At 44.4% G+C, this 14,138-nt stretch overlaps 1 protein-coding gene and 1 long non-coding RNA gene across 4 annotated transcripts; one reads left to right on the forward strand and one right to left on the reverse strand.

Annotated features, from left to right (window-relative positions):
- Positions 1 to 270: 270 nt before the first annotated feature.
- On the reverse strand, positions 271 to 3,750 carry LOC132019643 (tubulin alpha-1B chain). The gene is made up of 4 exons (XM_059403025.1): positions 3,646 to 3,750; positions 2,052 to 2,274; positions 1,759 to 1,907; positions 271 to 1,430 (listed from the first exon to the last, which is right to left on the reverse strand). The coding sequence occupies exons 1-4, from the start codon at positions 3,646 to 3,648 to the stop codon at positions 450 to 452; spliced, it is 1,356 nt and encodes a 451-aa protein (XP_059259008.1). The 5' UTR covers positions 3,649 to 3,750; the 3' UTR covers positions 271 to 449.
- Positions 3,751 to 3,851: 101 nt separating this feature from the next.
- LOC132019644 (uncharacterized) lies at positions 3,852 to 12,797 on the forward strand. Of its 3 annotated transcripts, none has more exons than XR_009404824.1 (3): positions 3,852 to 4,177; positions 8,612 to 8,720; positions 12,623 to 12,797. It is a non-coding gene; the product is annotated as an uncharacterized LOC132019644 (long non-coding RNA). The 3 variants fall into 3 exon arrangements; XR_009404826.1 differs by lacking the exon at positions 3,852 to 4,177 and adding an exon at positions 6,228 to 6,293; XR_009404825.1 differs by lacking the exon at positions 3,852 to 4,177 and adding an exon at positions 7,413 to 7,532.
- The last annotated feature ends 1,341 nt before the right edge of the window (positions 12,798 to 14,138 follow it).

The following is a 14,138-nucleotide window of genomic DNA, read 5'->3' on the forward strand; positions in this document are numbered from 1 at the left end:
CGCTGACCAATAAGAAGCTAGATTAGCTCTGAACTAACATTTTTCTAAGCTGCTTTCAGATTCTAACACTGGTTGAGGTGATATTAACAGATCAGTGTCAGAATCCAGCTCTCCTGCTTTTCTAGTCCAGTGTGCTCCCTTGTCCCCAGAGGTGGCTACACAGCAAATAGGATTCTTGGTATTACCACCCTACAGCTATTTTCCAGACATGATGAATGGTAGGACATCCCGAATTGGAAAAGCAATTTAGAAAAAGCACACAAGTCAAACTTTCTTTCTTAAAGCCTTTACTTTGAGACATGATGGAGAAATGCAACAGGTACACATGGAAAAGACATGATCACAGTTAAAAGTGAAGACAATCTAACCAAAAATCTTTAACGCCTGTCAGCTAATGTTGAAGCTTAAGTTCGGAGTGTGACATGCTGCAGGGCTGAAAGGAATGGTAATTAGTATTCCTCTCCTTCTTCTTCACCCTCTCCTTCAACAGAATCTACACCAACCTCCTCATAATCCTTCTCAAGGGCAGCCATGTCCTCACGGGCCTCAGAAAACTCCCCTTCCTCCATGCCCTCCCCCACATACCAGTGAACAAAGGCACGCTTGGCATACATCAGGTCAAACTTGTGGTCCAGGCGAGCCCAGGCCTCAGCGATGGCTGTGGTGTTGCTCAGCATGCACACAGCTCGCTGGACTTTGGCCAGGTCTCCACCTGGCACCACAGTGGGAGGCTGGTAATTAATGCCCACTTTGAAGCCAGTGGGGCACCAGTCCACGAACTGGATGCTGCGCTTGGTCTTTATGGTGGCAATGGCGGCATTGACATCTTTGGGAACCACATCGCCACGGTACAACAGGCAGCAAGCCATGTATTTACCATGGCGAGGGTCACATTTCACCATCTGGTTGGCTGGCTCAAAGCACGCGTTAGTGATCTCTGCTACAGAAAGCTGTTCATGGTAGGCTTTCTCAGCAGAGATGACAGGGGCATAGGTGGCCAGAGGGAAGTGGATACGGGGATAGGGCACCAGGTTGGTCTGGAATTCTGTCAGATCAACGTTCAGGGCTCCATCAAATCTGAGGGAAGCGGTGATGGAGGACACAATCTGGCTAATAAGGCGGTTAAGGTTAGTGTAGGTTGGGCGTTCAATATCGAGGTTTCTACGACAGATGTCATAGATGGCCTCGTTGTCTACCATGAAGGCACAATCAGAGTGCTCCAGGGTGGTATGGGTAGTGAGGATGGAGTTGTAGGGCTCAACTACAGCTGTGGAAACCTGAGGGGCTGGGTAGATGGAGAACTCCAGCTTGGACTTCTTGCCATAATCGACAGAGAGACGTTCCATCAGCAGGGAGGTGAACCCGGAACCAGTCCCCCCTCCAAAGCTGTGGAAAACCAAGAAGCCCTGAAGACCTGTGCACTGGTCAGCCTGGTAGAAAAAAGAAATAGAGAAAACGTAGGATTACTGCTCTTTGCAACATATCCCAAGTAAATATATTGTCACTTTTCATACAAGTCCAAGAATACAGATCTTATTTTGACAAGAAACGCTTACATGGAGACCTTCGTAGAATTACTAAGCATTTCCTACTTACATGACACCAAATAGTTCATGCTTTAACTGGATTTTTAAAGAAAAACTATAATGGAATAGTTTACCTCACTCCATTACACTTTAATTCGGTGTCTGAGATGAAAAGAACCTATTTCAAGTGTCTTCCTTAGGATCATTATTTACTTCGTGAGAATAAACATACCAGCTTCCGAATTCGGTCCAAGACAAGGTCAATGATCTCTTTGCCAATGGTGTAGTGCCCTCGGGCGTAGTTGTTGGCAGCATCTTCCTTGCCTGTGATGAGCTGCTCAGGGTGGAAGAGCTGGCGGTAGGTGCCAGTGCGAACTTCATCTGGAAAAGGCAAACACAGCAGCCCCCCATCACTCACCACCTGCACAAGCCTGCTCAACTTCATGGGGTCCCTGGGGCTCCAAGACAGACCTCCTGTCCCAGACCCCCCGGGGGGAGCTCACCAGGTTACAGAGGCCAACTCACCAATGACTGTGGGTTCCAGGTCTACAAACACAGCCCGGGGCACATGCTTGCCAGCGCCCGTCTCACTGAAGAAGGTGTTGAAGGAGTCGTCTCCTCCCCCGATGGTCTTGTCACTTGGCATCTGGCCATCGGGCTGAATGCCATGCTCCAGGCAATAGAGCTCCCAGCAGGCATTGCCGATCTGGACACCAGCCTGGCCGACGTGGATGGAGATACACTCACGCTGTGAAAAGTAGATTAAAAAAAGATAATTAGTACTAAGCTAATCTAGTAAAGACTGTAAAGCAGAACAAAATAATTTATATAATCAATCTCACAAACTCCCCCTTCTAAAATGAACTAAAATTTATTACTCTTCTAGGAGAGAATCACTATACTTCTCGATCTGCATTGCTTTTAACGAATTTCTTCTCCCTATCTAAATTGGGAGGGCCTCTTTCCAGACCAAGAGCGCTTAGTCACAGCTTCCTCCTTTGAAGAGGAAGATAGGGAGGCCATTCATTCAGTGCTCAGGCCTCATAATTCCATTTTAGACTAGGCGGCCAGATTTCCCGGCGGCACCATCGCAGGAAGCACGTGGCCAGAACGGTGCAGAGGAAATGTCTGGCCGCAGGGACAAAGGGCGGGGCTTTGCGGCACAGGATGAATGAGCAATTCAGGGTGAGCGCGCGTCCGCGCCTCTGTGGCCACCCGGGCCGCGCAACTGCAGCCACACGCAGCAGCCACGTCTGCGGAGGCGCCTGCCATGGCCAACCATCTTCTGCTCTCCCAGGCGTTGGGCTAAGCCCAGCACGTTCACATCTGTCAGGGCACAGCAGGGGATTATCGGCGGCCCAGATCTGGACCAAGATCCGATTTCTGTCCCCTCAAAATCCCTCACCGCCACCACCTGCTCCTCTGCGCATTCCTAAACTCTGACCAAGGAAAAACAGATGGCCTCTTGAAGCTGTTGGGAGCTAATTGTCCTAATACTCTGGCGTAGTGCAACATACCCAACAAGGAGTCGTTCTTTACATTCACCTTATCGCTCTCGTTAAAAAACAACAAAAAAAACCCCAAAACTGAGGCTAACAGAGACACGCCCTACAGCAGTACACCCGCAGCTCCCCGGCGCGCACGCGCAGACTGCAGGGGCGGGCTCCCGCCACTCCCAGGCGGGAAGGTTAGTAACGGTCGCGCCTGCGCTTTTGTGTCGGGCTCCTTCCCGCCTCCGCGCTTCTGGCAGAGAGGAAGTGAGGGCGTGGAGAGCCCGCGCGCGCGCGCGCCCGCCAAAAGCTGGGGAAGGAAGGGGGGATGGGAACGCGCGGGAAAAGACTGCAGGGTCTCGGGTCTCGCGCCCAAAAGGTAAGGGCTAATTGAGAACCCCAACCACGGTGTGGGGAGCCGGCGCCCGGCCATGCCGTCCCAGAGTCCGAGAAGAAAACGCGGCGGCCCCCCTTTCGGGCCCCAACCATTCTCACCATTCCCACCCTGGCCTCTCGCCTCAATTTTCTAGCCTTCCAAAACCACAGCGAGATCCCTTACTAACGCCCCCCGCGAGACGGTCCGGCTCACTTTTCCCGAGCAAGGGCGGAGCCCCGAGCGGCCCACTCACCATGATGGCTACGGGTTAGCAGGCGCAGGCGACAGGAGCAGACACCGCGTCCCGGTTACCGTCCCCGACAAGCTAAGAGTCGAGGTAAGTAACGCACTGAGTCGGGGGCGGTGCTGGAGCCACTTAAGTAGCGGTCCGGGGAGGGGCGGGCGGGTCCAGGCGGTGCCACGGCCGCGGGCCCCTCCCCCGTCCCGGCGCGCCCACTCGGCGCCCAGCTCGGCCGCCGCAGAGGCGGGTTTCTGGCTCAGAGCCCCCTCCCCGCGCCGGCCCTACCGGGCGGGGTCCGCCGCGCCTGCGGACAGTGAGCTCGGGTGCTGCAGTCTGCGGCGCATGGCCGCCAGGGCCTGGGCGTGGGGGCGGTCGCAGGTTTAGAAACCAACCAAATGGGAACGGGAAAGGAAGCTTGCCTTAATTTGGACTAACCCTAAAACTTAAGAAGTCTGTCCAGTTTTAAAGGTGAAGCACCATGAGATGCAGAAAATTCTGGTCCGGATAGCTTGGCTGATTATTTTCATGTTGCCACAATTTGTCAGTGAGTTTTCCTTTTTATCTGCCCTCGGTTCTTTTAAAGGCAGTGCCTTCTTTACCTACCTGATAATGTGGAGGATGCAAGGTTTAGAAAACAGACCAGCTTTATTTGGTTTATTGTAATGACTTGTTCGTTAAACTAATGTGCCAGAGGTTGGAAGCAGAAATATTTCAGTCATTCAAAGAGTAGTACATAAGCATTGAACATCAAAGCTGTTAAAAAGGCCCACTAGGCCCCATTTTTAGACATAACCAACAACTTTATGAGACAGTCCCAGGGGCTTTTAAAAAGGGGGATACAAAGATACATTTCAGATTTGGTAGCTGAATTGTAGAAGTGAGGACAGAAACTTGGGTAGTGAGGAAATTGACACTGAAGCACATTAGGAAGTAGGGAATCCTTGTGTTATACAGAGCTTTGTAAAAACTCGATAAAGTAATTGCTTTCTGTTACATCATGATAGATCAATTGGTTATAGCCTCCTTCTAGGAGGCCCCGATTGTAGCTGATACCCTCCTTCCCATCTCTGCCTTTCAGGAGACTCTATTCCAAGATCATAAACTTTGTAAACCCTTGGTAATGCATGAAGTGGTTAGTTAGGGTTAAAGTGTGGCTTTAAAATGGTCCTAGAGGAAACCTGTTGTTACACTATTCAAAATATCCTCCCACTGATAGTGTAACAAAAAAGTAAATGGGAAACTAACAGTCCACAGTTCATATTCAGTTATTACCATGCTCAGATTTGGTGAGGGCTTCACCCTCCATATCAGACAAATAACAGATTTACATTGTTAATATGTGTATGTGGCTTGTAAGGATATGTATGTGTATACACACAAACACACACACATTTTTACTTTCTTGTATATGTAAAATTTCCAGTCATATGAACCTGGAATACAAGCAAGGAAGTTTCCTTTTATTTCTAATAAATATATTTTTTGTACTCCTTTTTTTTTTCTTGGTATGATGATTTTCTGTTAAAAGATTTTCAACTCAAGATAAAAATTTACACATATTTTCCAAACTAGGTTACTGGAAACAGGAATATTTTTGAATATTGTCTCACTTATTCGTAAAGAAGATAGAAAATAATTAGTTTATCTGGATCAGGAAAAGAATGTTAGGGAACCACCCTGCTTAACTCCATTTTGCTGTCTGCTCTGGATGGAAGCCTTTGGAAGCAGGCACCTCCCTCCTTCTAGCTCTCCGCAGAACCTTTGAGCTTTCACTGCAGAGATTTGCTCCTGTGGGGCTGTATGTGTCCCCAGATATCTCCCTAAAACCATTAGCTTTGCTAGCCTTGTTTCTGTGAATTCCCCTGTTGTGAATGAGGAAGTATTTGAGGGTTTTTTAGGTCCCTGATGACACCGTACTTTTCAGAGAGTAATTTAGATCCAAATGGACTTTTAAATATAATCTAATCTGGTATCTTTATGCCAGAAAAATACTGAATAATGGTAAGTTTATTTTGTTACCTCTTTAGTACCTGAGAGGAAAGGCTGACATTTTTTCCTTTTTTTACCCATATTAATTTACATAGGTTTATTTGTTTATATCATATATAAGATGTATATACTTTGTGTATATTTAACAGCTAAATAGTAGTTATCTATTGCTGGAATATAAACACAGTATTGTCCACTGTCTTAACATTTTAACTGATTATTAGGTGTTTGTTTTGTTGGACTGTTACAGGGCCTGTAACTATTTCTTTTAAGTCTTTGGTGTAATGGGAAACCCTGTGTTGCTATTTGAGCCACTCCCATTTTTGCTACTTAATATCATGGCCATTTGCTACTCTTCTACGCAGTCAGCAACATTTTTAATAGTTCCATATTACGGTTTTAACACAATAGTTCACAACATATTTTGTTCCTTTAACCAGCTCTATAGGGAAAGGAAAAAAAAAGTAGCAATTAAATTACCAAACAAAATATTTTCAAATATTCGACCTTTTATTCTTATTTATTGCAGTGTTTTAAATTTACATATACTGTTTTGTGTTCTCTCTCCCGCTACCTCCTACTCCCTACCCCCACCCCCACAAGTAGATGGTCTAGGGGAAATTGGTTTCAGATAGTACTAGATGCAGTTTTAACTTTGTCAGTTAATAGTGGTATGACTTTAGACCCTTAAATATCTTTCTCCAACTTCATTTATAAATGGGAGTCAGTGAATTTGAATCATCTTTTTCTCATACTGTCACATTCAAACCCATTAGTATATTTTATCAGTTTTATTTTCAAAATATGCCCATCTTTTTTTTTATCACATCCCCTTATTTTGTAGCATTTATAGAACCTGAAATTATCTTCTTTATATATTAATTTACTTGTTTAAAATTTCTCCCTAATTACATGCAAACTCCATGTCTGTTTTTGTGGAAACCAATCTTGGTTGCCCCTCCAAAAAACACCTTCTTCCATTCTTTGCCAAGATAATCTCTCTCTCTCTCTCTCTTTAAAGGATATTTATGTGCTCAAAACCAGTGGATAAATCAAAGGGAACCCTATTTCCCTTTACCAGATTTTTACTTGCTTTTTCAGTCTCTTTCATAATTGGACCTAGTTCTGGGAAGTTGGCTAGGGTATTTCTGCAAATGGATTTGAAAGAGGACTTTAACTACCTACATTTAAAATATATATATATTTTATTTATTTATTTGACAGAGATCACTAGTAGCCAGAGAGGCAAGCAGAGAGAGAAGGGGTGAAGCAGGCTCCCCGATGAGCAGAGAGCCCAATCCAGGGCTCAATCTCAGGACTCTGGGATCATGACCTGAGCCAAAAGCAGAGACTTTAACCCACTAAGCCACTCAGGTGCCCCTCAACTACCTCCATTTTGACCTTAGCCTTTACCTTTTTTCTTTTTTTAAAAAAAAAGATTTATTTATTTATTTATTTATTTGAGAGTGAGAGTGAGAGAGAGAAAGAGAAAGAGAGAGAGAACGTGAGAGCATGAGAGGGGAGAAGGTCAGAGGGAGAAGCAGACTCCCTGCAGAACTGAGAGCCCAATGTGGGACTCCATACTGGCAATCCTGATCACGACCCAAGACAAAGGCAGTTGCTTAACCAACTGAGCCACCCAGGCATCCCAGTCTGTACTTTCTAAGGGATTAACTTCTTTTTTCCAAACTTATCTCTCTCTTTTTTTAGGATTTTATTTTATTATTATTATTTTTTAAGATTTTATTTATTTGACAGACAGAGATCACAAGTAGACAGAGAGGCAGGCAGAGAGGGGGGCCGGGAAGCAAGCTCCCCGCTGAGCAGAGAGCCCGAAGGGGCTCGATCCCAGGAGCCTAGGATCATGACCTGAGCGGAAGACAGAGACTTTCACCCACTGCGCCACCCAGGTGCCCCTAGGATTTTATTTTTAAGTAATCTCTACACCCAATGTGGGGCTCGAATTTATAACCCCAAGATCAAGAGTCACATCCAGCCAGGCGGCCCATACCAAACTTATCTCTCTCTTTTTTTTTAAAGATTTTATTTATTAATTTGACAGACGGAGATCACAAGCAGGTAGAAAGGCAGGTAGAGAGAGAGGAAGGGAAGCAGGCTCCCTACTGAGCAGAGAGCCCGATGTGGGGCTCATCCCAGGACCCTGAGATCATGACCTGAGCCGAAGGCAGAAGCTTAACCCACTGAGCCACCCAGGCGCCCCCCTAACTTATCTCTCAACTCAGGCAAAAGACCTTGTGGGCAAAGCATCCCCTGATGGGAACCCAAACTACCCTTTTGAGCAATAAGGACTGCCTGAGCCAGCAAGACCCCTCATGACTGACCATAAGACAATGATCAATTTAACCTTCACTGCCTACCTCTATGTACCCACCAACCTTGTTCCACACTTTCCTTATATATACCTGGAAATATTTTCAACACTTTGGAGTCAGTCTTTGAGATGCTGGTCTGCTGTTTTCCTGGTGTTGGCCTCACTGAAATAAATTCCTTTTTTGTTTCACCACCACTCTTTCCTCTGCCTTTGGATTTTGTCAGTGATGAGTGGCTGAACCTGATGTGTTTGGGACCCCCAGAGCCAGGTGCTTTTCCACTCTTGTGCCCTGGCTCTAGTTTTCCTCCCTGATCAAAAGAGATTGCATCTTTGAGGACCTTTTGTTTCACTCCTTCCCCTTCCTTTCTGCTTTTGGAAATATTTTGTGAAGGTGTGTTGTCTATAGCCAATTAAGATTTTCAGCGTCTTAATATAAAGAGAATCAAAGAGATGGTAACTCAGTGCTCTGACACTCTGAAGCTGCTGAGCCAACCTTGAAACCAGCTACCTCCAGATTTTTATTTATTTATGAAAATATTTTATTTATTTTAGAGAGCATGTGCACGCTGCATGGGGGAGATGAGCAGAGGGGGCAGAAGGAGGAGGAAAGAATATCAAACAGAACCCCCCCCCACCCCCCGTCTGTCCCATACACAGGGCTGGGTCCCATGACCCTGAAACCATGACCTGAGCTGAAACCAAGAAGAGTCAAGAGTTGGTCCTCAATGGACAGAGGCACCCAGGGCCCCCCAAATTTATTATTACAGTAAGTGCCTAATTTGTTGTTAAATTTCAGACTTGGTGATTGGATACAGAATTTGAAGGAAACTGAGCAATGGAAGTTAATTTTTAGTTTGGGGGGTTAAACAGCTAATTGAATGGTGGTTTTTGTTTTGTTTTGTTTTGTTTTTACTGATATCAGAATACTGAAGGAAGAAGTGGATGGGAACTGAAGAAGAGACACAGGAGAAGCTAACAATTCAGCTTTGACATGTCTTGAGCTTTAAGTGTCTGTGGTACAGGTACCTGGAGAAGTCCATTAGTTAGTCATATATGCAGGTATGAAGAGAGGAGTGGGATACAGATTTGAGAGTCTTCAGCATAAAGATAAGTAAATGATGGAGATGGATAAGACCACTCATGAGGAATGCACTGAGCTTGGAGAGTGGTGGTCTTAGAGAACTTGGCCTTAGTAGGGAATCTGAAGAATGGTCATATTTAAAGCAGAGAAAAGAAACCTATAAAAGAAGTCTGAGAAGGAATGATCAGAGAGGTAGTACTGGGGGTTTCACAGTCCAAGGAAAAGGAGAGTTTCCTGAAGGAGAACTGGTACAATGCCAAATGCTGCAGAGAAGTTAAGCAGGGTAAAGACTGGAAAGTGTCCATTGTGTGTATATAGAAAACAATATTTTTTTTAAAAGATTTTATTTATTTATTTGACACAGAGATATCACAAGTAGGCAGAGAGTCAGGCAAAGAGAGAGAGGAAAGCAGGCTCCCCACCGAGCAGAGAGCCCGATACGGGACTCGACCCCAGGACCCTGGGATCATGACCAGAGCAGAAGGCAGAGGCTTAACCCACTGAGCCACCCAGGTGCCCCACAATATCTGTTTTTATTTATTTATGGGACAAATTTATTGAGAGCTTACAATGCAAATATTCCTTTTAAGTGTTGGGTGGATATAACAATGAACAAAATATGTCCTCCCTCTCATGGAATTTATGTTTTAGTGAAGGAGAAAGAAAATAAGTATATAACAAAGAGATGTGAAATATGGGGCCGCCTGGGTGGCTCAGTGGGTTAAAGCCTCTGCCTTCAGCTTAGGTCATGATCCCAGGGTCCTGGGATCGAGCCCCACATCAGCCTCTCTGCTCAGCAGGGAGCCTGCTTCCTCCTATCTCTCTGCCTGCTGCTCTGCCTACTTGTGATCTCTGTCTGTCAAATAAATAAATAAAATCTTAAAAAAAAAAAAGAGATGTGAAATATAATGTCAGGTGCTTTGGGGTGCTATGAAGAAAAATAAAGTGTGGAAAAGAAATTAAAGTTACAGAGGAAGGCTATTTTAGTTAAAGTGATCTGAGAATGCCTCTCTGAGGAGGTAGCTATTTGAACAAAGACCTGGATTAGGTGGTAGAGTAGAAATTTCAAGCAGAGGAACATCAGGAGCAAAAGCCTGAGGTTGAGTGTGTATGTCTTTTTTAAAGCAATATTAATAAAATCAGTGAGATAAAAGCAGAGGAAGTGATGGAAAGGTTATTTTGAAATGAGATCAGAGAAGTATATCAATGTCTAGATCATGTAAGTGTCTTTCTTATTAGTCCTGGGAAGACTGTTTTATTCTAAAATCAGGGAAACCATTTCATAGTTTTTTTTTTTTTTAAAGATTTTATTTATTTATTTGACAGAGAGAAATCACAAGTAGATGGAGAGGCAGGCAGAGAGAGAGAGAGGGAAGCAGGCTCCCTGCTGAGCAGAGAGCCCAATGCGGGCCTCGATCCCAGGACCCTGAGATCATGACCTGAGCCGAAGGCAGCGGCTTAACCCACTGAGCCACCCAGGCGCCCCCATTTCATAGTTTTGAGCATACATGTGACATATTCTACTTTGAGATTTTAAAAGGATTGTCTAGCTGTTATGAGAATAAACTATAAGGGGTTAAGAGTAGAATAAAAAAGGGGTACCTGGATGGCTCAGTTGGTTAAGCGTCTGCCTTTAGCTCAGGTCATGATCCTGGAGTCCTGGGATTGAGCCCCTTATCGGGCTCCTTGCTCAGTGGGGAGCCTTCTTCTCCCTCTCCTTCTGCATGCCACTCCCCCTGCTTGTGCTTTCTCTCCCTCAGTCTCTCTGTAAAATAAGTAAATAAAATCTTATTTTTTTTTAAAAGTGTGGAATAAAAAATATGAGTTGGAAAGGAATTGTAGTAATGCAGATAAGAGGTGATAATTACTTGGACCAGGGTGGACCAGTGGTGGAGCTGGTAAAAGGAGGTCAGTGTATGGACATATTTTTGAAGGTAGCATTGGTAGAATTTATTAATGCATGGAATGTAGAGTGAGAAACAAAGAGAGGAGTCAAGCATGATCCTAAGGTTTTTGGCTTGAGCAACAATGGGGAATACTGAAGGAGGAACAGGTTTAAGGAAATAGAGGGAATCAGGTGTCAGTTTTGGACATGTTAAGTTTGAGATGTAGGGTATTAGTCATCTGAGTAGAAATGATGAGGCAGTAGGCTAAAGTGTAAAGAAGTCACACTGGAGATAAATTTAGGAGTCATCAGCATAGAAACTGGGTAACATCACCTAGGAAGAAAGTATAGAATAAAAGAAGACCAAAAAAATAAAATAAAAGAAGACCAAGGATTGAATGCCGGAGCACTTCAGCTTTTAAAAATTAGGAAGTGCATCCTGTAGTCAAAGTGGGAAGGAGCAGCCAGGGGTGTAAGAAGAAAAACATGAGGAGTGTGGTGTCCTGGAAACCAAGTGAAAAAAATGTTTCAAGTAGGAAAGTGATAACTGTGTCAAACTCTTTTTTTTTTTTTTTAAAGATTTTATTTATTTATTTGACAGAGAGCGATCACAAGTAGGCATACAGACAGGCAGAGAGAGAGAGAGGGGGAAGCAGGTTCTCTGCTGAGCAGAGAGCTGGATGGTTGGGGGGGGGGGGCCAAACCCCAGGACCCTGAGATCATGACCTGAGCCGAAGGCAGAAGCTTAACCCATTGAGCCACTCAGGTGCCCCTCTTTTTTTTTTTTAAGGTTTTATTTATTTATTTGACAGAGAGAGACACAGAGTGAGAGGGAACACAAGCAGAGGGAGTGGGAGAGGGAGAAACAGGCTTCCACTGAGCAGGGAACCAAATAGGACTCCATCCCTGGACCCTGGGATCATGATCTGAGCCAAAGGCAGACCCTTAATGACTGAGCCACCTAGGCACCCCCAAAGGAAATATTTTTTTTTTTTAAAGATGGGAGATACTTTCGCATGTTTATTTGCAAGTGAGAATAAACAAAAGGGAGGGGAAAATTGATGATGTGAGGAAAAGGGAATGAATTCAGGAGCAAAGTTTTAGAATAGTGAAATGGGAAGGGGTTTAGTGCGCCACTCAAAGGGTTAACATTGGAAAGGAGTATGATAGTTTAGCCACTGACACATAGGAGGAAGCCAGAGGATGAGCACAGATTTGGGCTGGCCGTTAGATTTGGTGGTAGGAATGTTGGAATTTCTCTTCTGGTGCTTCTTTTTTCTTCTAGTGAAAGAGGAAAACAGGTAATTTATCCTTATTCTCTCTCTGTTTGTTTGTTGGAGAGGGAGAGAGACAGGGGTGGGGGGTGGCAGAGGGAGAGGGAAAGAGAGAATTGTAAGCAGGATGCACACCCAGTTCAGAGCCCAACATGGGGCTCCTCCGATCTCACAACCCTGAGGAGGTTATGACCGGAGCTGAAATCAAAAGTTGGAGGCTTAACAGACTGAGCCACCCAGGTGCCCCTCTCCCTGTTTCTCAATAACAACAGAACCCTGATTTTGTTGGGAGCAGGGTACCAAGCTTCTATTCCAACTACAGAAGGGATATCTATGTGACCAAGTTCGGGTGAGTTGTTAGTGGAAGTTGTCTTGTGGGGCTTCTGAACTGGTTTATGTTTTTGTTCTTTTCTCTTTTTCTTGCTTAGCATGTAGACATGATAACTGAAGATCAACCATCTTATGACAATAAAGTGTACCTAAACCATTGCTAACGGTGAAGGAAGATAGAGTCTTGGTCCCTGATGACATTGTGGAGCTGTAGCACAAGTCCAGATTGCCTATCTCTGAACTTCTCATTATGGGAGGAAATAAAACAATTTGTTTAAGTCACACTGATCTTTTCCCCTTTTTTTCCTTTTTCTGGGATGTATGTGTCTGTTATTTGCAGCTGATTGAATTTACAACTGATGTGGTGGTGGGATCTTGTGGAATTTTTCTTCTGTATTTAAAATTTTTTCTTTTTTTCAGAGATACGGTGTTGGGGAAGGATCACTGGCTAAATGTGAGGATTGGGGAGGAAGTGTGGGAGGTCTGAAGAGAATAATATAAAATAGTCATCTCTGAGAGAGGGACAGTAAATCAACTAGGGAAATGTAGTAGAATTTTCAAGTATTGTTGAAGGCATAGTAGGTTTTTCAGACATTTGTGGCTGTAAATATAAAATAATATCAGTCATCCTGGTTATGTTTTTCTCTAGTCAGTTCAGCTGCTCAGGTGAGGTATGAAATAGATGGAGAGATGGATTTAACCAGGATTGATATTTTGCTGAAACTGCTGGATCACACTGTAAAGTAGAAGACAAAGTAGATGTTAGTCACTGAGAAGACAATTGAATATCTGAATGGATTTTAAAAAACATGTAGTAAAAACAATAGACTTGAAAGCAAAACTTAAACATATTTTGTGACTAATTAAAAATTCTAATTGTTCAAAAGTTGAAGAGAGGGACAACTGGGTGGCTCAGTCAGTTAAGTTAAGGTTAGGGTTAGGGTTAGGCTCAGGTTGTGATCCAGGGGTCTTGGGATCGAGCCCTGCATCAGGCTCCCTGATGAACTTGCTTCTCCCTCTCGGGCTCCTCCTGCTTGTGCTCTCTTTCTCTGTGTCAAATAAATAAATAAAATCTTTTTAAAAACAAACAAACAAAAAAAGTTGAAGAGGGGTGCCTGGGTGGCTCAGTGGGTTAAAGCCTCTGCCTTCGTTTTCTTGACTGTTTCCTTTGCTGTGCAGAAGATTTTGATTTTGATGAAGTCCCAAAAGTTCATCTTCGCTTTTGTTTCCTTTGCCTTTGGAGACATATCTTGAAAGAAGTTGCTATGGCTGATATTGAAGAGATTACTGCCTATGTTCTCCTCTAGGATTGCCTATGTTCTCCTCTGAGTTTTGAAGGGGCGGGGGGTGGGAGGTTGGGGTACCAGGTGGTGGGTATTATAGAGTGCACGGATTGCGTGGAGCACTGGGTGTGGGCAGAAATAATGAATACTGTTATGCTGGAAAAAAAAAAAAAAAGCCTCTGCCTTCTGCTCAGGTCATGATCCCAGGGACCTGGGATTGTGCCCCGAGGTAGGCTCTCTGCTCAGCGGGGAGCCTGCTTCCCTTCTTTCTCTCTGCCTGCCTCTCTGCCTGCTTGTGATCTGTGTCTATCAAATAAATAAATAAAATCTT

The sequence above is a fragment of the Mustela nigripes genome, chromosome 6, assembly GCF_022355385.1.
Source record: "Mustela nigripes isolate SB6536 chromosome 6, MUSNIG.SB6536, whole genome shotgun sequence".
In the NCBI taxonomy this organism is placed as follows: Eukaryota; Metazoa; Chordata; class Mammalia; order Carnivora; family Mustelidae; genus Mustela; species Mustela nigripes.

What these genes read in the sequence shown, in the direction of transcription:
- LOC132019643 (XM_059403025.1), bottom strand. An exon ending in CCTGGAACCCACAGTCATTG is followed by an intron (nt 1,908 to 2,051) that starts GTGAGTTGGCCT and finishes TGCCTTTTCCAG; the next exon opens with ATGAAGTTCGCACTGGCACC. An exon ending in TGGACCGAATTCGGAAGCTG is followed by an intron (nt 1,431 to 1,758) that starts GTATGTTTATTC and finishes TTTTTCTACCAG; the next exon opens with GCTGACCAGTGCACAGGTCT.